Source organism: Rhea americana, unplaced genomic scaffold (genome assembly GCF_003343005.1).
Source record: "Rhea americana isolate MKP2758 unplaced genomic scaffold, rheAme1 scaffold_24, whole genome shotgun sequence".
In the NCBI taxonomy this organism is placed as follows: domain Eukaryota; kingdom Metazoa; phylum Chordata; class Aves; order Rheiformes; family Rheidae; genus Rhea; species Rhea americana.
In genome coordinates, this window is record NW_028186357.1 from 316,460 (window position 1) to 337,718 (window position 21,259).

At 46.1% G+C, this 21,259-nt stretch overlaps 1 protein-coding gene and 1 long non-coding RNA gene across 2 annotated transcripts in view; one reads left to right on the forward strand and one right to left on the reverse strand.

Moving 5' to 3' along the window:
* Positions 1-20,123, reverse strand: part of FBXW4 (F-box and WD repeat domain containing 4) — a 63,392-nt gene extending 43,269 nt beyond the window's left edge. The window contains exons 1-5 of the mRNA XM_085306390.1: positions 19,605-20,123; positions 9,397-9,492; positions 6,438-6,623; positions 5,171-5,303; positions 2,787-2,881 (exon numbers count right to left, since the gene is read on the reverse strand). Of these exons, the coding sequence (XP_085162516.1) occupies positions 2,787-2,881; positions 5,171-5,303; positions 6,438-6,623; positions 9,397-9,492; positions 19,605-19,876 (782 nt within the window). The 5' untranslated portion in view covers positions 19,877-20,123. The remainder of the gene's footprint in view (positions 1-2,786; positions 2,882-5,170; positions 5,304-6,437; positions 6,624-9,396; positions 9,493-19,604) is intronic.
* LOC146595013 (uncharacterized) lies at positions 19,659-20,837 on the forward strand. The gene is made up of 2 exons (XR_014896007.1): positions 19,659-19,738; positions 20,648-20,837. It is a non-coding gene; the product is annotated as an uncharacterized LOC146595013 (long non-coding RNA).
* The last annotated feature ends 422 nt before the right edge of the window (positions 20,838-21,259 follow it).

A 21,259-nucleotide genomic window follows, 5' to 3' on the forward strand; every position in this document is an offset into this window, starting at 1 on the left:
TGACTTAATCTCCCCAAGGGCATGTTCTGTTTGCAGACCCTCTTAGACCCTCTTAGCTAGCTCAGCATCACTRCAGGAAGAACAAGGAAGCCTTCTCCCTATCTCAGGACATCTGCAGAAGGACCTCTGTTGCAGGGAAACTGCAGACAACTGACAGTAGAAAAGCCAGAAGAGATGCCTGAAACCAGAAGAGCTGCAGTTCAAGAGCACAAATATCCATGCCTGAGCCTGAAGCAGACAATCTGACTGTTCTAGGAGCATTGCTACAGTAACTCCATACACATTTCTTTTAGGAATGGCATTAGTCCTACCTACTGACATTAGTTTTTGGGGATGTGGGCACTGTCCATTAAAGTAGCAGACCAGCAGAGCAGGATTACAGCAGAGATAACAGAAAACCCCATTGCGTGCAAGTTGGGAGCGCATGGGATATTTTTTAAGGAAGCTTCAGTGACACAGAGGGAGGTACCATTGAAAAGCAAGGAGGAAAGGTTCAGCCCTGCCCATTAACAGTTGAGGTTCAGTAAGAATACAGTCCTGATTACTCTAGGGAGTCTTAGTCCTGGCTAACCTCCAGGTCAAGAACCTGCAGCCACTCCGAGGCAACTGTTAACAGCTAGAGCTGGGGCACTCCTCCCTGCTCCTACCCCACCATACTCAACTGTTCTGAAYGGTTCCAGAGCTGTGTCCATATTAGAGAGAGCTGGAGGCTTCTCTGCAATGATGGGCCAAAATACTTAAGTGGTTGAAGCCTGATTCTGCACCAATTCTACATCAGCAGAACCATCCATTCTTAGGGAAGGGCTCTCAGTCTACACCAGCAAGTGAGAAAGGAAAAATCAGGAGGGCACATCAAATTTTTAGGAGGAAGAGAAGATAATGGGCTAYGTCCAGCCTCTCTGAAGAACAGATGTACCAAAGACCGGCCAGAAGGATGGGGACTGCAAGGGAGGAAAACCTTTACGCACAAGTGCATAGGGAATGCATACAGGTAAAATACGGACTCTTGCAAGTAAAACAGGCCACAGAGCTCCCCAAAGTAGACCTTGATAGAAACCAGATATTATCTTTTTGATACCCACCCTCATTAGACAGCAAGCAATAAAACCTATTAGTGTAAAATTCATCTCCCCTGCCCCTTGCCCTGGCCCTCCCCCACGATATGCCCTCCTGCTCTGATCCTCTCTCTCTTCCAGGATAGCTGTGATTTGTTCTGAGAAGCGACAGGTTTATAGGTTAGCCGACACCTTCTCTCTGAGGAATTTTAATTAACTTCTCCCATCGTCAATATGTTAAGGAGCAAGGTTCCCATTATACGAGGTCAGCAGTGTGTTTCAGGCCCTGCTATATCAGCCATCAAATTGAAGAATTAATGACGTGGCTAATTGGCTCTAATTCCCCCCCCCCCCAAAAAAAAAAATATTGGCGGGGGGGGGAGTAGGGCTAGTGAAGGAGGCTGTAGGGTCTGCAGCCTCAAAAGAAAATGAGAGTGCACATTAAAGCCCACTTGTTCATGGGGTAGCTGTTCCATTGCCTCCCATTTATCACCCTGCAGGGAGGAAAGGGGTGGGGAGGGGGAAGACGGTGGGTAAATATTGTGACAGAGAGCGTGCACAAGTGTGCACGCCAGGGAGAGGAACGCTGTCCTGACAAGAGGCCACCTCAGTAGGTCATCACTTAGGAGTAGGAAGCAGCATGCTGCTGGTTTTTTTCCCAGCCATGGCACTAGATCCAGGGCCAGTCTAGTGGAAAAGGGGCCCTAACAGAGCAGAAGACAGCAAAGGGCTTCCATCCAACATCTTGCAGCAGCATTAACACACGTGGCACTACTTCAAAAATGCTATCTGTCTCAAACACTGGGAGCAGTGGGGCAGAGGAACAGCAAAAATACAGCAGACCCAGAAGGTCATTTCCATGATAATACCATTAGCTCCAAACAACAAAGTTTCAAAATAAGCTCAGAAATCTAACAAGCAGAAAATTATGGGAAATATTTAGTATTACATAAGCCTAAAAATCACTAGTTGCAGATATAACATGGACAGCAACAATGGCTCTTCTTCCTTCTTCCCTTGAGGAAGGCTGAGGAGGAACCTCTCTTGCAGAGGACCAGGTTAAAACTGCACCAAAGAGACTGATCATTGCTAGCCAGCGCAAGACTTCAAGAGTAAAAACTTAAATGTCTCAAATTTTTACTTTCTCATGAACTGCAGCACTTTGGTATAGGTATCGCCCATACCTCCCATGCTGAAGCTGTACTTGTAGCATATCCCATATCCCTTAACTCCGCTCTTACCTTCCCCAATTCAGCATGCTCAAAGAAAACTGAGTTTTCACCATTGCACACAGGTCCAGGCTAGCTTCCCAAACCAAAAACCAGGGATCTTTCTGCTTGGTACCTCTTCTCCCAGAGAGTCCAGTATAAGCTGGCATCTTTTCAGTGTAGAAAACCTCAAGATGATCTGGCTTATGGCTCCTAACTAGCAAGGAAGAACAGGGTAGAGAGTTGGCTGTGCAGGGGAAAACATGCAGATGCCACCTAAAGCAGTAACAGGAACGATGTGGCCATTTTCACAGCCTTTTTATGAAGCGACCACTCTGCCGTACTGGGGAATGGAGAACACATATTCTTTCCTGAGTTCCTGCTAAAGGCACAAGCACCTCCACCTAGATCAAGTCCTTGAAGTGTCACAGTAGCGCCTCAGAGATTTGCAGATATTTAGTTATCTAGGATAGTCATCCAACTTCTTACTTCTCTCTATTCGAAATAATGAGATCTCAGTTACCTTAATAATGGGCTGATAGCAATGGACCACACTCGATCCTCTGTCTGCACTGTGTGTAGACACTGCCCAACTCTGCCCGTGGACAGGGACCAGACCTAGAGGGAGAGATGCATGTTATGCCAGATCACCAAGAAGGTGCAGAAGGTAGGATGCACACAGCTAATGAGCTGCCACAACTGCCATGCTCCCCTCCCCAGTGATCCTCTGACTGAATTCCCACTACTTATTTTTGAGAAGTAGAACCTTCAATCACAGGTAGAAACAAGCACTTAAAGTTGCACAAAGACTCAGCTTACGACTATGACGTTCTATCCCACTTGATCACAGGGACAGAGAGAGTACCCGAATATACCACGCATCTCTGGGACAGTGCTCAGCACAGAAATTTCTCATCTTCTGTAGACAAAGGAACAAGCAGCAGGATTTGTTCAGATCTCTGCTGTTCTCAAAGAGGTCTAGGAGGCTTTGCACCATCACTGGAAAGATTTTCATTCACATTACCTGTAAAATTAATTGTTCCATATCCTGTGAAAGAGATTTGTGTAAAGCCATCCCCTTTGGGCCAGGTTTCTTAGGCATACCCCCAGGCTATTTTCAGAGGCCCCTCTAGCCTGCTGACAATGTGAGAAAACCCCCTTCCCTCCCCCATCTGCACACACATCCCCTTCTACTAGTTCACCCTCCCTATTACCTTTGACTCTGGGTCCTTACAAAGCCCCCCAAGCTTCTCCCTGTGGCCTCTGCTTGTGGCCCTCACTTATCCAGCATTGCCCCATTCTTGGCTCATAGGACCYGTGCACCCCAGTCCTCTGTAACCAACCCCCAGTGTTTCACTTCAAGACTTCAAAGCTGGGAGTGCCCTATTTGTTTGTTTGTTGATAATGCCCAGGATTGCAGGCTATTCTTGTCAGCGGGGAATTTAGCACCTAGTGTCAGCAAAAGCAGCAGAAAAGCTTAACTCTTTTAAGGCATCCCTATCTCCTACAGGTTAAAAATATTGCTCAGAGCACACTATCTGGTGCCTATCACACAGGAATGTACATTAGCAGCTCTTCAGGGCTTAGCCCTAATCAACACTCAGCAGAGCCCTCAATAGCTTAGACACTTAGAGCCCCTTTAAAAGGCTGGCAGGGATTCCCTTCCACCCTCCAAGAGTCTTTCACACAAACAAGGCAACCCACAAAAGCAATGATAGAAAATAAAAGGTGAACATCCCTAGAGCCTGTGCTGTAGGGAGCATTGGGTGGGCGAGATCTGACACTAGTTCCAGAAAAAAAACAGCCTTAATTCCTTTCTGGCCTTCAGCAATTTGTTCTCAAGGTCAGGGGAGGTCTGTCTTCCTGCTGCCAGGGAAGCAGCAAGAAGGCATGCTCCCAAAAGGCTCAGCAGAACAGAGAGGAACAGCCCTGTTYAAATGCCAGCCAAAGCAACATCAGATCTTGCTCACAGGAGACAAACAGCATCCCAAACAGTGCTCTTTCCACCTGAACACAGCTCTGCTTGGGAGTTATCTCACCCAGGAGCACACCCATCCAGAGGGACCAAGTAGAACAGATAGGGTAATGCACATTAATACACACTTCCTATAAAACCTTGAAAGAGATATTCAGGTCTCTTTGTTCCAGCTTCCCTTCTTATTGAACAGGAATAACAGCTTTTCTTCYTACCTCCGCTAATGCTCTGTGGCACATACCAAGACACAGAGAGTATACCAGGATCCTGTCCTGAGCAACAGCCAAAGCTTTCAATATGGAGCATTTACCAACAATGAAACTAGTGGTTGTAAAGATGCTAGGGGTACTGCATCAGGCCAGCAGGATGAGGGTGAAACAACTGCATGGAGTTTCCTAAACTACTGAAACTGTGGACCAGCTCAGAAGAACAGCTCTCCAGGTCCACATAGTGCTGTTAACCAGATCCAAAGGACAAAAGTCAACAAGGTTCTGCCTCAAAAAGAAACAGCCACAAATACKGTTCAGTGATGCCAATTAGAAGAGAAAAATGGAAGCTGGTGGTGTCCATAGCCTAACTTCGCTCCTGGAAGCAAGGGCATGCTTGAGACACATAGGGCAAATTTCATACTAACYGGCATGGATCTCCACACTATTGTGTTAGATGAATGCATAGTCAAAGAAGCAAAGCATTCCTCTACGCTTCCAGCTTAAATCAGCAGCTGATACCCAAAAGTGCTGCCAAATCTCCTTCTTAAAAGCCTGGCACAGCAAACATCTTTTCAGAGACATGAGCTTATGCCAAGATACCCAGTGCTCCTCCTGCAGACACGCAAGCCAGGGCCCACAGTAGTTCTGCTGACACTCACAGCAGGAGACCTCAGCAGTCACCTCTGAGGCAGCACCTGCAGCAGCTGGATCATCACTGCTCACCTTTGCTGTTYTGTCCCGGGAGCCGCTCACAATGAGGCCACCTTGAAAGTCCACACAGTTCACTTCCTGTTCATGTGCAGAAAACTTGACACTGTAGGAGCCATGGATCTTGTGAAGGACAATATTCCCATCCCTGAAAAACAGACCCTGGGGTGGGAAAWTTGTTTCAGCTACAGCTCCCTTGGCTGGGAACACCTTCCATTCATGTTTGGGAGTGCCACTAAAAGGCTATGACTGATCTCCCAGAGGAGCTGAAATTCAAGCAACATTATTAACCCTCCACTCCCCACACATCACCYGTTCTCTTAAAACCCCATTTCTGGCCATTAAGTCTGATCTGCTGCACAGAACAGCTTTTGTAGGGCACCTTTCTGTCTGGGAAAGATGAGTTTAGGTTAAGCCACACAAATCAGCAGAACAGCCATTCTCCCTTCTACTGCTTTGAGCTTGCCAGTATCCTGTCTGGATGCCAAACAGCTGGAATAACTGGGCAAGCAAGCAGGTAGCTCTCTGCCATGTCTTAGCCTCAGCTTTTCATTCATTCCAAAGCAGTCACATAGAGGATGGTGTTTTGAAGTAACTACAATGCAACTTAGACTATTTTCAACCAATACATTTACTGGAATTTAAAACGCCTGCCTTCATTGACACCTGGATTTCTGTTGTGGGTTGGGGGCGGGGGGAGGGTTAGGGGAGTTATTACGGTTTTAAAAAACAGGGGAGAGTCAAGACATCCAGTAAAGACAGCCTGCTTCTCCCAATTCTGTGCTGAAGTGCTGTATACATTAATAGCTAAAACAACAGTTCTGTCTTTTCCTTTAATTGAAAAAGCCCATCTGAATGCAAAATTAATTGGAGAAGTGTTTGTATGCTAGAAAGCTTGGCAGTTTTCCTCCTTTCCACAATTTTATCAGTAGGTCTAATAAAAATATACTTGTCTCTAGAAAGCTTTATACACAACTGCAGTCCCAGTTAACTAGCAGTTCTGAATATTAGAATACAGTCTAGCTACCCTGACTATAACAGGGAAAGAAATGAACCTGGCAGATCAGTCAGGATTATGTGGCACTCATCTGTATAATTTTAAAAGAGAAAAGAGCCGTTCATACTGTCAACAGCATGAGATTCAGCTTCTCCATCTCTTTAGCGGAGTGTTTTTTTAGGACAGAACTGAATCATGTACAAGGATGCTCCATGGCAGGACTGACCTGTCACCTTTCCAACTTCATCACCACGCTCATTGGGATCTCTTACGCACTAAACTTACCCCCCTCCACTGACGACRTGGGAGTTGACAAGAACAAAGCGACACACGTCCTCCTGGTGGCCAGAGAAGATAGCTTGAGGGTGGCGCTGCAAACCTGTACTATTTGGACAGAGCCGGTAGGCCTCAATGTTTTCAGCTTGAGACAGGTACAAATACTCGCCATCTAGCTCCATCCAGGGCATCAAGCTGCAGGCAGACAACAGGTTAAGGGGGAGAAGAGAAAAATAAAAACAAAACAAAACAAAATAAAAATAAAAAAGAGAGAGAGAGATCACATACACACTCAGACAAACAAAAGCAGACATTCGCTCAAAAAAAAGTGGAGTTGGAGTTGCTGCTCACATGCAGAAGCAGGGCTTAAAATAGTGGCATGGCTAAGAAATTGAGTTTCTCTAGCAACATCCAGAGTAGATCACATTGCTGGCATTTTTCTAACCAAGAGTTGAAGAAAAAGACAAGCATGGAATCTCTGAAAGAGAAGATGGCGAAGAGTCTAATGTGTTTAGATAGGAAATACTTAAGGCTCCCTGACCCCTCTTGATGAGCCCTGCACTTTTTAAGAAACTAGACTATCAGGCATTCACGAGCTATGCCAAGCATTTCTAACAGAGCCTTCAATATGAGGCTCTTTGTGTGAACACAAACAGTCTTGATCCTGCACATAATTTGCTGATGTCCCGCAGAGAACACAAAGCTGCTGCTGTTTCACACATATCTGAGCAGAGGAGCAGGTCACATCAAGCACAGATCTCCCTACAGACAAAAAGAAATCCTGCAGGCTCTGTACCCTCACATGTAAGCCACTAGGGTGAGAAGAAGCAGGGGCTGGAGGGTATTCAAGAACTTTGTGCTCCTCATGCAAGGGAGGTGTTTTTCTACAGTCATACCTCTTCCACTTCTGAGCCAAAAGTAGCAGAAAAGCAACATCTCTTGATCTCCATTRCCCATCCTTCATAAGACATCATGCACCCCTCTGTCCCTTACTATCTGCAGGACAGCGGCAGTCTCCTTACAAAGAAGTGCCAGGCACAAAAGCCATAGCCTTCTCAAAGAGCTGTTGCAAAGTACTTTGAACATGGAAGTTACAAGTAGAAAGTATGGGAAAAAAATAACTTCCTGGGAAAGTGAGGAAAAAAAAAGAGAGAGAGAAGACAACACTCAAGCAATATCTGAATTAAGTGCATCATCACAAGGAGTTTATTTATTCTTGAAACAAACCCGAAATACGGAAGACAGAACAGGCTACAACGGGCACGTAGCCTGTGAGCTCTTGCTCTTTGCYTTTGTGTAGCCACCAGAGAATCAACAACTAGACCTTCTGGACATGGCAAGGCAAGCTACAAAGACACATTGGGCTCATGTCTATAGGGCGCAGATGCATTAAATTGTCTCCATCCTTCACACCTGTTGCCAACTGCACCAATATAAAYGCAAACACTGAGCAAAATCAGAGCCTTTCCACAGAACAATCTTTCAGCTTTCAGGCTGTTAAGGAACAAGCTGCTTTGAAAGCAGGAGCCTTCTTATTTTTTGCAGCTCATTCATCCTCAGAGGTCATGATTTTCTGTGACAATAAAGCCATCGCAAACAGGCACAYCACATATCATCACAACAAGGGACCAGGCGCAAGTAAGAGGACAAGGTATTTTATTAGACATAAGATGTCTGCTTGCTTGCATCTATTTCTAATAACAGGCTTTTAGTCACAGGGACAAAATAGTTGAGCATAGGTTATAGCATTCACTTGGGATTTGATCAATGCATGGAAAAATAAGAGGCATCTTTAGAGCAGCAGCTTTGCTTTAAGGCAAGCTTTGATTTCCTTTTCCTTCCTCCACTCCCACGCAGCCCTCTAAAAGCAAGTGAATATCCAGCTTCCTTAGATTATAGCCAGTTTCTATGGCTCTCCTCCTGCTGCAATTTAGCTTTTACCTTTTTTCTATAGCTTTTTCATAAGGAGAAATAACAAATTTGAAAGCAGGATAAATGAAAATTAGGGCACACAGTTTGGATGGTGACCTCATTAAATCCATCCTCGCATTTTCACTTGAGAAGCTGGTTTAGTAATGATCTCATCATCTACAGAGCCCTTCTTCACAGATGGTCTCAAGCACTTCACAGGCAGGTATAAAACCCGCACTACGAACCACTCTGTTCACTACAGCTATACCCAGGGCTTTAGACAAGCAGTGGCACATCATCCACCACCTCAATCTACATYGCACCAAAAGGCACGTAAGCTCACTAACAGGTCTCTGATCTTCAACAAATAACAAACCATAGTCCCTTTCACTTTTCCCCTCTGCCTGACGATGTGAAGGCCAAAACTTTAGATGTACTCAGACATGAGACCCATCTCACTCCTTGCTTTGAAAAGTGAGTACACCTTTGYAAGCAAGATTTTGACAGCAACAATCTCCTCTAATTAGTGTCAAATGTACATTTTGTTAGTAGAACAGGGAAGCCTAAAGTAGACAGCAATTAACGTTTTAGATTTTTATGTCCAAATCTAGGGTTAGGGCAAAGAATGTGAGAAAACAAGCATTTTGAGGAGACACAAAGAACAGAAGTCCATATATGGGGTCAAGGTATGCTCACTGCAAGAACAGGACAGAAAATTGCCCATGGTATATAACAATAGATGGGCAAGCTAGCTTTTAAGGCACATAGTAGTTTGGAGTCTGAAGTAGAGATTACTAAATCCAACAGGTCAGAACAATGCCAAATTCGGGCTCTTATTGAGAGAGAAACTCAATAAGTGAATCCCTAGGGCAAGACAGCACCTCCAGTTATCTCATATCCAGCCAGCCAGCAATATCTGAAACAGGCCAGCGATATCACTTGCAAAACACCACAGATCAAAGTGAGCATGAAATGCCTCATTTCAGGGCACAGATGCAAACCCAAGGCCCCTTAGCAGCTGACACTGAACAAAGTAGAAAAGAAAGGAGCAACTTGCTTGTGTTTCCATTTCAGCAGTATCTCCCTCCGGCAGCGCCCGTGCTTCCAGTTCTGAGAGACTTTCACCCTTTCTTTCACTGGAACGTCAGCTGCTCTGCAAAGAAAGAGAGCTGAGATGAGCAACCAGGACAGATGCCACATGAAGAACAAACACAAACAAGATGGTCACAAGGACATTCTCACTCTGGTTCCACAAACTATGAACTGGCAAATACTGATGGGGCCTGAGCCAGCCTTGAGCAAAGGCATTTGTGAGAGTTGATGAAACAGAATGCTGAGCAGATTGGGTGCTCATCAGCAAAGCAAGCCATCCCCAAAGACTGCTACAGTAAAAGCTTCAGATCTGACCAAGAGCTGATCAGGTACGCTGAGTACAACACAGGTTCAAACAAAAGGATCAGAGAAGTAAGAACACAAGCAGCTTTCCAACATATTTTCTGTAACTGGGGGTTGCAAACCATCTTATTACATTACACCAAGATTTCTTCTTTTTAAAAAATGCATTTCTCAATGGCAAATAGTTCCCAGCCACATCGGATGAAAGGAAGAACAGGGACTGGTGTCCACACCAGGGCCAGTTCCCTCCTCCTGTTTCCATAATGCCCCCAGCCCACTTCCCAAAAGTGACATTTCTGGGTGCTCTATCATTTTTAAAACAAAGATTAGCTCCCTGTAAATAAACATCTCTTGTGGCTGTTAATGCGTGTAGGAATCTCTAACCTGGCCCTAGGGCCTGGCCAGATTCTCATTTTCCCAGCTTTTCCTCCATAGCCTCAGGCTCCTTTTTCTCTGCTCACCCTTCCCTCCCCTTTTCTATACTTTCCGGCACTTAGTCACCATTATAATTTGACTGCATTCCTGGGCATGTGACCCATTTTAAACAAAAACAGAAAGCACACACAGAAAAGTTTTTCATCTCCTAGAAATCTTTGCAACTGTAAGTTTATTATCAGTAGAGCCACTACAGACAAACAGCTCACAGCTTCCTAAATACACTTCTATTTCTCTTAATCCTTAAGAATATATATATATATATATATATATATATATATATATACACACACACACACACATACATACATATACACACACATAAAAATCTCCAGAGTTAGCCTAGGCTGCAAGAAGAGGAATTCCACTTTTAAGAGAGCACTTGCTGAAGTTTGCGGGGCAAGATACCATCTGAGATGGGGAATGCACAGCACTGAAAAGTCAGGTCAGGTCCAGCAGCGTCCTCACTGCTTATTACTCTCCCAGAGTTCAGGCTTTCCGCCTACACTCAATTCCATTCATTACTCCAAAATACTTACTCACAGCCCTCAACCCCCAGTTAAAATCCGGACGTAAAGAGAATTTAAGTCAGTAGCTTTCAGTGATGGAAAATGCACTCACATCCCAACCTTCCCAACACGTACTGGCCCAAGTAGACATCCTGAGCTTAATGCACAAACACTAAGACTAAATATAATTCCCAATTCTTTGAAAAAAAAGTGAATTCAAGGTGAAAAAAAGCAGCCTCCACCTTATACAGCTGGTCACTCTCCTAGTTCAGAGATGGCAGGCCTTGATCCTCTTGCTGCTGAAAGAGGAATTTYGAAAGGGACATGCACTGGCTTGGCCCAGGGTACCAGCTCACTACTTCCTGGTAGTAAGGCACCCTCTTCTTTCACGCTTATCAACAGGGGCAGTGTGTGTTGAGGAAGGGGGAAGAATTGTTTGCTGGGCTCTGGCTTCTCACCTCCATCCGTCCTCCCCCGACACACACTAGTATCACAGAATCAGAGAACGGTTGAGGTTGGAAGGGACCTCTGGAGATCATCTGGTCCAACACCCCTGCTCAAACAGGGTTGCCAAGAGCATGTTAGACAGGATTGCATCCAGGCGGGTTTTGAGTATCTCCAGAGAAGGAGACTCCACAACCTCTCTGGGCAACCAGTTTCAGTGCTCAGTAGATAAAATAGATATTTCATTTTTCAACCTGCTTCCTCCATACACAATTCTGGACTCAGATAATTTAAATGTCTTACAAATGCCCACCTTTTATCCCCCAGACATTTCTACTTACACAAAACAGAAGCAAAAGAGGGAACTGAGAACATGGAGAACATGAGACAGGGGATGCAGAACGTGGACAGATACACACCTCCCGTTTGCTAAGATCAGGGCAGTAGAGACTGAACTGTGAGAATTTTCAAATGTTGGTCAGAGACATTTGATCCTCGATAGCAAGAGATGAGTTAAATTCAACCTACTGATGGAATCAAGTGCTGAGATACAATTTGATTTGCTGCTTCAACAACACTCCACAAAACAGCTCCAAAAATACATCAACAAAGCAATGCAAAATACATCACAGCAATGCTCTAGAGCAATTCTCAAAACTTAGGAAGTTAAAAAGGATATCACCATATAAATTTAATCATTTGATAAAAATGATCCTGTTTCCCTTACAAAGACTCTTCTGCTTCAGTCTTTCTGCACATGCAAATCTTTATAAATTGCTCCATAATTATCTGAGATAGTCAACCAATGTCACACACCTACAGCGAGTGGCTGATTTAACCAAGTACCTCCCRTTTCAGCAACTGGATTGAACATCCAAAAATTCAGGGGACTAACCTACCTCACGAGGCCTGATGCTACATAATACGCAGCAGAGAGACCACGATAATCCAGCCAATGAACCACCTGACCTTCCTTAGAGCAGAATCCAACAAAATACTAAACCACATGCTCAAAATTCAGCATATGCTTAAATGTTTTGTGGAATCAAGACCTTGGCATCCAAGTTTTAAGAAACCCCACCCAACAGCAATACTTAAAGACCGTGGGAGTCTGACAGAAACAAACTGTACTCACTTCTGTCTGACTCACTGGGAAAGGACTACCCTGGTTTCACCAGGACCCACACAGCACTGCATTGGAAAGCACCTGATGCTCTACCCCCTGCTGCTGACTAGGAAATTATAGCAACATGCCACAGCTGCTCTTCAACACTGAAGTATGGTCCAGAACCCTAGAAGAATGGCAAGAAACACAAGGTGAAGGAACTCGTCAACATCATACGTGAAAATTCAAAAAAAAAGAAAAAATCAGCTAAAACATCCATAAAGCCTCCACACAGATCACAATCCATCATTTTACAACCTGTACTAGGGGGTCACAACTCCAGCAACGTATAAAGTTGTATGTTTCCGAAGACACAAGGCTGTCTTTGTTATTAGCTAATTAATCCAAAAAGCAYTCTATCAGGAATGCAAACCGTGCAGTACAATACATGATCTGCGCTAAAACATGCTTCCAGCTGCATGCACGCCAGATGCAAGCCCCCTTTAAAGAGACTTTGTCACAATAAGGAGGAGAAGCCAAACACTTCTTAGAGCCTGAAAGACAGTTTCAGCATAAAAGCCATGTCAACCAACCCACTGTAAGGATTTTTCACTTCTCCCTTCCTACCTCACCCCATCCTACAGGAAAAAAAAATAAATTATTTTGCTCAAATTATGGATTTCCTCTCTTTCTTGGCAAAGTCAGCAGAAGAAATATAATATTCCTTCTGGAGTACACTTCCCAGCTGCTGAAGTAAGAGATTGGGACCGTCCCTCCCAGTGCCACTGACCCAGTTGACCTCAGCCACCAGCCTGGGCCCCAAAAGAAAGCAAATAAAAAAAAGAGAGAGAGAGAGAGAGAGAGAGAGAGAGAGAGAGAAAGAATCATCCAGCCACACACATACACACAAAAGCACATCTCCTCCTAAAGCTTCACCTCCGCCAATCTGTCCCCTCTCCAGCCAAATGCCCTTGCCATCACGAACGATAATTTTGCGAGAGTAGGATTTTCTTGTATTTCACTACATCCCAGGGAGATTCCTACCAGCCGTCTACAATTTCAGCATGTGCCAAAACAACGGTGCCTGCAACAACACATACCACGTTACAGAAGATAACACCAACACGTCATACTGTATATTTTCCCAGCTGCACGGAGCATCCTAAGCCACAGAAGTCCTTCACATTTTGCTACATTTTAAGTGCTGAAGAGCTCATGTGGAAACGTGAGTCTGCAGAGACCTGCTGAGACTGAACCTCTTCTGTGGACAGAGTCTGCTGTCTGCACCAGAGCTGTCACCAGCCATCCTCAGGAAGGGTCACACAGAGGAACAAATAGGTCACAGTGGCTAAGCCCCACTTTCAACCTTGGCCCTGTGGCAGAGATGGCTAACACTGCGACCAACTGCACTTATTTGTGTAATCAGGACACACCTGTTGAGTGGCAGGGTCTCAGCGCAGTTGCAAGGCACAGGCCACCAACAGACTGCCAAGAGGGAAAAGCTATTTATGTCAGGAGCTCCTGTTGCTGCCCTCAACAAGTCAGCCTGCTTTCAAAACGGCTCTTCCAGTAGAAAAATTCCACCTAAATTCCTTTAGCACATGCCCCTTATTTAGCTTACCACCAGGTTCACAGTCCGTCTTCTATGCTCGCCCCCTCTCCTATTCGAGATGGGTTCAAATAACTGAGACAGAGAAGCGCTCTCCAGACTATTTTTGTGCTGTTCCTTGCCTSCTCTGGAGCATCTACAGTATCTCAGATAGACATTACCAGATAGTTCAGGTTTACTGCTCCACCTCACAGATCTTGCGAGCAATCCACCTGCATGAAGAAGCCAGAGACTAATCAGGAGAGCTGCAGACAAGCTTCTGTATACACAGCAAAGACAAGCACCCTCACATACACTTCCCAATGGAAAAAAAAAAAAAAAATCCTCACCAGCTCTAAGTCGGATCTAAGCCCCTCTTTCACAGGATGATCCCCCACCTTGCCAAGGGAATATGGCTAGAAACTCCAAGCAGGCACCTTGCATCTCTCAAGGAGTTATACAGACCCTTTGGAGCCAAAAYCTGGGCTGCTTCAGAAAAATGAATAGTCTTGGGAAGATCTGAACAAACCTGCAGCTGCTAAGCAGTAATCATGCATATTCTGATTTGAAAGACTAGGCTGTCAGGGTACATCTTTGGATGAAGTGAAATTATACACAGCTACTTCACTTACGCAGCTTACAGGAATAATAACAACAGGCACGGCATACATTTGTCAAGCCCTGAACTAGATAAAATTATTCCTTCACTTTGAACTCATAAAGACTTTAAGGGGAGGGTGGGCAGGCCAGAAAACGCTCTTACGAACAATTTCACATTCCCAGCATAAGAAACAGTTTAAAGATTGCAGAACCATCTTGACAGATCTATCTAGCCCAGAATGAACAGTGTAAGAGGCAATAAGAGTTTAACAGGAGTTTCTAAAAACCACTAAGTTTTGCAGCACAAAGTAATAGCTGTGTGCCCTCTTCCAGGCTTCTGCCGTTATTGCAATATCCTCCCCAGGGTATTGCCCTCTGCATCATCTGCACCACTTCACTGCCTGTTTCATTTTTGAGTTAAAGTAATGAAACTTTGGCAAAACAAGTTTTAAAAGATGGAGAAAACTGAAGTAGCTTTACAGGCATTCACACTCCCTTCCCCCTCCAGTAATGAAGGCAGGTCTCCTATAATTGCTGTCGTTTGCATTTGGACTTGACTTGCAGAGATTGGCCATTTCCTGCTCCTGCAGGTGTATATATTTTTTTTTTCCTCCAAGAACTGGAGAAAATGCTACTTTTATTAACTCATAGAAATGCTTCAACAAGCTCTTAAATACTCAAAGATGGTAAATTCACCCACAAACGAACCTACTTCTCTGAACTGGAAAATATACCACGATCCTAGTGGGCAAGGCGGGACTGAAGATGGGCAGGGAGAAAACATGCAGTGGAACATTTCTATATTTTGACAACAACTATTAATATATTACAAAGAACACACTGTCAAGCTATTTAGGTTGCAAATCTAACTTGTCCTCTAAAATTCCTTTGTAGCAAAGGGGAAATAAGTTTAGCCCAGCTGCAACTTTATTCCTTTCTTCCATGCTTAAATAAAGAACCACCTTGCAGCGAGTTCCTTTCCTCTCCGATTTCGCCAGACCGAGGTGGTCCAGTGGGTAAGGCACAAGATGAGGGCTCAAAGCACCATCTTCTATTCCTGGCTCTGACACTGACCTGCTGCACAGATGGCAGCTTGGTTCACATCGCTCTGCCTCTGCTTCCCCTCCCAGCCCTTGTTTACCCTGTCTATTTAGGCAGCAAGCTCTTCAGGGCAGAGACTGCTCCCCCTCCCCGGGGCCTGCACAACAGCTGGSAAAACAGACTCAGGCCACCAGACACTACAGTTGTATTCACACCAAAAAACCCAAAGGCTTCGTCCTACTGCTCAGCTCAAGTTTAGTCACAGAGGGAGCTAGTAAGCCATCATTCTTCTGTGATACGACGTTATTTTTCTGTTCAATGTTTTTGAAGCTCYGTGAACCTTACAACATGAACATAGGGCCTGACTCTCGCTTGGGCAGTTCTTGTGACGGAGCGAAGCAAAAGTCACAAGGGACTAACTGCCTTTTTTTATCACCCCCATTACAAAGTCTTGTTGCACTACAGGATTATACATAAAATTAATGTGAATGTACAGAAAAAGTGGCAGAGAGGCCACTGACACAGATAGGCTTGTAAGATAGCTGTCAAGAGCTACATAAACCTAAAACTACTGAATACTTCCAAAACAGCACAGTATTATTTTATTAAGCATTTACTTACTGTTAATTCAAAGAAGAAAGAGTATTTTTAATGCTAAAAAGGGGGCTAAGAACTTTGCTGAATCAGGCCTTATAATCCCTAATACACATTAATTCACACTGATGTAACCTAGGGAAAATCCCCCCCCCCCACTTACAGAATGAAACGTACAGAAAACATTGCTCAAAGCAAATTTGTTTCTTCTTCTTAAGCACATGATTGAATCAATACCTTAAATACTTTTTACTTACATGCAGGTCCTGATTAGCTGAGTTTACCAGAAAGGGCAAACATGAGAGACTGACAATGTTATAAATATGCCTTTTAGCATAACAGCTAGTTTCTGGGATTAAGTCTGTATCTTCTTTTGACATTAGCAAACCAATTTAAGATTGTTTAAGTCTAAGTACATGTCCAGAGATAAACAAAGCAGGCAATTTTTAAAGGTGCACAGTCAATATGAGAAGTAAAACTATTACATTCATTTTTTTGAAAATATCTAGGTACTGCAATTTCACCTTTCCATGCCATAAACAGCTAGGGTTTTGCAGCCAATTTTCCTCTTCCCTATTTTGCCATAAAAGATCCTTATAGACAAGCTGACCATGCAAACAGTTGTTTCACATGCAAGCTAAAACATGTTGCTCTGATCTTMTTGTTGCAATAATCTTCAGATACACCTAACAGAAATAACATTTTAAAGAAATGGTGTCATTCTCAAGTTAATCACCCTTTAAGAAACTGGGGAAGTAGGGGAGGGGGATAAGTTTCACAGCTATCTTACACATTAGGCTCAAATTATCTCCATTTACAGAGCATTAACAGACAGCTTATCAAAAGCCATTTAACAGTAGAAATTATCAAACTTGTACTGAGATGCTTTTTGTTCTAAACAGTAAACATTCCCCAAACTAGYTTTTAACTTGTGCCAGCCTCCCTGGGACCATCAGTTTAAGATTTAATGTTAGAATCACGCATGTTATTTCATTAAGCACATTTACCATAAACGGTTCCAGCTTTCACTTTCTCTGTTTCTCAGTTGTGGATAGTATTGCACACAAACCTCTTAAARACAAAACACTAAAGTGTTCACCTCATGCAATGTTCTCCAGAACAYGCAACAGAAGCTTTAGCTCTCGAGTGATTCAAAGCTAAGCTAGACAGACTCAAGACTTGCCCTACATCACTAAGCAAGAAGAGTTATCAAGGAAGTCCATCAATCCATCATCTTCAACACTGTTCTATTCACTCAGTGATACTTTAGCTTGAACATCTACTCAGCTCAGGTTTAACCTTCACAGAGCAGCCTGCCAGGTTCCTATTTAGAATTACTATCATGAAGAAAGATTATGTGCCCAGAAGCTTAYCTCTACCCTCTCCCCATGCATCAGGTAGCCTTAATAAATTATACCCCCTCAATTGCAGTAAGAGTCCTCATCTCGGAGACACGCATGTTGAGCAGATGGCACAGAAGAGACAAGGCTATTTAAAAACCTCAAACTGCCATAGAGAATATTTAACTCTTTTYAAGCTAAGTACAAAATCTATAACTGTACCGCATCCCAATACAGACATTCATGGCGATTCTTYTGGAGATGCACAGATATTCAGTCCCCTCCTTCTGAGATAGGCCCTTGTCTTTATCTGTTGCCAAAACTCTGTACCCTACTGGAGCAAAACTCTTGCAAGTGTCCCAAGATGCTGGCACACAGTGAAAACAGGTGGTTGRCTTTCAGGTATTGTCTAAAATATCTGGCATACTATCTGTTTCAAAGAACTGAAGACTGTGAGCTCTCCACTAGGTTAAAAGTAATTAAAAGATTCAGCTCCCAGCTACACCTCAACACTYCTGCATAACAAGCTTGTGATGCCACTCTGTGTATTACCCATGCTTGAACTCCCTAGACCAAGGTAGTGATGACCAACACTAAAAGCAGCACTTGGAAATACAGATGTTTAAAGAAAACTTGAAAATAAGACTCAGCACAAAAGCACATCCTAGAATTACTAAAGAAATTGTTCATAGCAAACCTAACAGCACAGAAAACCCTAGGAGTTTGACACTCAAGTACCCTTCCTTTCACTTAAAACCTCTGACCTAACAAACCTCTTCCAAAGCTCTTTATAGACCTGCATTCCTCTGCCAGGGGAAATGGTGGTCCTTGCATATGCTGCACCTGCTCTGCTGTACACCTGATCCCTCTCGCAACCAAAGYGGTGTAGTATCACCTTATCCTTAATGAAAAAATACAGAACTTCATTTCCTCRGTAGACAAAATAATATATCACAGTAGACAGGATCCAGAAGTCACAACGCACAGCCATTCTGCAGCCCTTACGCCTGCTGACTTCGAAGGGAACTGTGCTTATCTTGCAAAATTCAGTGCTTGGTTGCGATATCTGCGGTCTGCAACCCGCACTCTACGAAGACTGAACAGCTGATGCGCTGGACTGAAAACCCAACACATGGATATTCACCACCACAGAAGTCCTGGTCTTGCTTGCAGAAACTGTTGCCTCTAAAGTCYGTGCTATCGATGAGACAGCAATACGGGACAGCAAAATAGGCCTCAAGAGCTGACATCTCTTCTTTTACGATTCACGTCAACACAGCGCGTAGGGGAAACAAACCGAAATGACACACCAGACTCTGGGCCTCAGCGAAAGGGAAACGCAGGAAGTAGATCTTAAGAACATAATTTTCCTCTTGGGATCCCTAAAGCAGAAAGCCCCAAGTTGTGCAGTTGCCTCCAAGGGCTGTTTTGGAGGCTAGTAAGTTTGAGAGAGGAAACGCAGYGTTTGCGTTCTCGCCCTAGCACCAAGGCCCGGGCCCAACAAGGCGCTTCGCCCGCAAAGCGGCTCGGCCGCACGCAGCGCGGCCAACGCGGCTGGCGCCTACCCTTAACCTACGGCGAGCTGAGATCACGCTAAGTTACGAAGGRGACTCCTGCCACCAAAAGCTGGCTCGCGGGGCGCGACACCTCCAAGGCTTCGGTGAGCCGGCCCCGACCCGCGCTGCTGAGCGGCTGCCGGGGGCCGCGAGCGCACGAGGGCCGCCCCGCGCGACGGCGGCCGGCTCCCTGCTCCCACCGCCCCGGCCTCGAAGCCCCCCGGCCCTACGCACGCTTGGCGAAGGCGGTTCGGCCGCTCGGCCTCCCCTGGGTGTGGGGGGGGGGACCCCAGCGAGCCCCCCAGCGCGCTCGCCCGCTGCCCCGCGGGGACGCAGAGCGAAACCAGCGCGCCCCCCGCCCTGCCCCACGGCCGCCCCCCGCGGTCCCTCCCCCGGCGGGGGCGGCCCCAGGGCCCTTCCCCTGCCCTCGCCGCCCCTGCCGGCGCGGGCCAACGACGACGGCGCAGCCGCGCTTCGAGAATACCCCCCCTCCCCCCGCCCCCCTCCGCCCCGGCGCGGCGGCGGGGAGCCCCCCGTAGCGACTACGCCGGCAGCGCAGAACGCCCCTTAGCAACCAGCTAGGCCGCGGCATCCCCGGCCTTTCCCAGCCGCCGCCGCCGCCTCCCCGCCGCCCTTCCGCCGCCGCCGCGGCGCTTACAGGTCGGTGCCGAGCTGGGTGAAGCCGGAGTTGAGGCAGCCGCGGGCTATGCGCCTCCAGAGGACATCGCGGCTAGTGAAGAAGCGCAGGCGGCGGCAGACCTGGCCCAGGCGGCCCAAGGCCTGCGCGTCCAGGTAGGAGCAGATGAGGAGCAGCAGCTCCTCGGGCAAGGCCCAGAGCGGGGAGGAGGAGGAGGAGGAGGAAGGGGGGGGGGAGGCGGCCCGGGATCCCCCCTCCGCCTGGGGGGATCGAGGGCTGCCCTTCCTCCCCATGGAGCAGCAGCTCCTGCCCCTCCTCCCCGGGAGCCGGAGCTGCTGCTGCCCGGGGGAGGCCAAGCCATGGACGGGGGCAGCCGCTCCCCAGTCACATGGGGCAGGAGCCGCCGCCTGTCACTGCCCCCCTCCGGGGGAGGAGGCGGCGGCCGGGGGGGGCACAGGCCCTGCCGAGCCCACCCTCATTAGCGAGTTAATTCGTTAACGGGAGCCACTGGGACTCCCCTGGCCTCTGCCCGCTGCGGAAGTGCTCCCCCCCCCCCGCACACGGTTCCGTGTCCTTCCTAGCTGGGGTTGATAGCGTCACCTTCTCCGTGTGTTCATTAATAATAATTCACAGCAGGGATGGCGGTTCCAGGTAGCCAGAGCATGTGCTCCACCACCTGGAGCAGCTCCCGCTGGGCGCAGCACCCCTGCAAAGGAAGGTGAAGAGCAAGGTGATTAATGCTCATTAATTACCCTTGAGCRCCCGGCGCCCTTGGAAAGACAGCAGGGGTCAGCCAGTGTTGCAGCAGTGGTTTTCGAGTCTCCCAGGTTCCTGGGCCATTTGAAAGAAAGGTTCTCCCCCCATGCAAGAGTGGGCCCTGCTTGCAATGGGCTTAAGGCTGGCTTTCCCGACGGACACTTCGGTGCCGTCACTTCCCCATCCAGGGTTCCACAAAGCAGGGGCTGAAAAGCCCTCTCACTTCACACGTGTGTGTGTGCACACATACATGCACACTGCCACGAAGGAAGGGTTCATAATAACTGAATCATTGTTGCCATCCACAGGAGCCYGGAGTACTGACAGCACAGAATGATCCTGATCCAAAGTGGCAGCGCTGCTTCCCACAGACAGTGGAGCAGGAAAATGCGAGTATGATGTTGTTATTCATTCTTGTAGTATTTTCYACTCTACGGAAGACTGAAATGTTTGAGGAGATTTCTCCCTCAAAATTAAAAGATAAATAACTTGTAAGAAGTTCATCATCTGCCTAGAATGCTTTGTACAGGTATCACTTACCCRCCACAGACTGCATCTCCTTTTGCACAGTGAAGTAGGAAAATATATTTCAGTGTATAATGAGGTTACCATAGCAGACAGGCCTTTAGACAGTACTTATGTCCTGTTCCACGAGGTCATCTTGTCTGTATAATCTCAGGTATTCATAGGACTAAATCACCTGCTCTGGAAGCTGCTTGTTGAGGAACTGTCCGGTCCATTTACACTGAATTTTAATACAACCTGGAACTCAGGGAAGGTCCAGAAGACCAGAAGGCAAATGTTTTATCAGCATTTGTAACAAGTGAATCAGATAGYCCAAGTAATTAAAATATTTATCAGCCTAAGTTTTTGCTCAGATAAAATAACAGCACATCTGGTACAGGATTTAAGTAGACAGT